The sequence below is a fragment of the Sphaeroforma arctica genome (genome assembly GCF_001186125.1).
Source record: "Sphaeroforma arctica JP610 unplaced genomic scaffold supercont1.7074, whole genome shotgun sequence".
Taxonomy (NCBI): Eukaryota; class Ichthyosporea; order Ichthyophonida; genus Sphaeroforma; species Sphaeroforma arctica.
The window spans coordinates 1-759 of record NW_014033484.1 but is presented as its reverse complement, the minus strand read 5'-3'; the positions used below and the strand labels follow the sequence as shown (position 1 = coordinate 759).

General features: G+C 42.7%; 1 protein-coding gene across 1 annotated transcript; it reads left to right on the top strand.

Moving 5' to 3' along the window:
• Positions 1-276: 276 nt before the first annotated feature.
• SARC_15953 (hypothetical protein) lies at positions 277-707 on the top strand (the record flags this gene model as incomplete). Its single annotated transcript, XM_014289932.1, has 1 exon — positions 277-707. A coding segment is annotated over exon 1 (417 nt), but the record flags the coding sequence as incomplete, so codon positions are not given.
• Positions 708-759: the final 52 nt, after the last annotated feature.

The following is a 759-nucleotide window of genomic DNA, read 5'->3' as shown; positions in this document are numbered from 1 at the left end:
TTCCTGGTGGTATTGTCGGTTAGAGACAACGCATAAGTACATGTATGTATGCAAACAATTTCTCCACAAATACTAAGTCACCTAAATTAGCGTAGATAGGCATTCAACTACCTGCATAGACTCGTAGCATGTAGTTCTTTGTGCATATATGTATTTAGATGCCCTATGCTATATAAAACTCCAAGGTCAGATACGAGTTCGTCCTGTACAACCGCACGAGACTGTGAGACGCTTACAATCTGACTTAGCGGAGTTATCTTCACGAAGTGGTAGTTCTGCAAGCATAGTATATGCATGTATCCACACAAATCGTCAGTCATATATACTTAGGTGACAGTACATCTACACAAATCTGCTCATCTGATACATACATGCACCTTCAGTGTCTTCACGCACACGGACAGGAATACAACCTCCATACACTCCTGTGCATAGCCTCACACATCAACCTACCTCACTCATACTCAAAATATGTCAACATCGTCACACAACGCCAGGAGTATAATCTCAAGGTTAAAGACAAGCCCTTCCTGTGCAACCCCATGATTCTGCAAGATGTGGACGATCTTACAGAGCTGAGTTATCTGCACGAACCGGCTGTGTTGCACACACTCAGGACACGCTATGAGAATCAGGAGATCTACACATACTGTGGCATTGTGCTGGTGGCTATGAATCCTTTCGCCTCGCTGGATATATACTCCAAGGTATGGTGTAGGTTTACAAACACACGGATAATGATAAATGAAGACTATATAT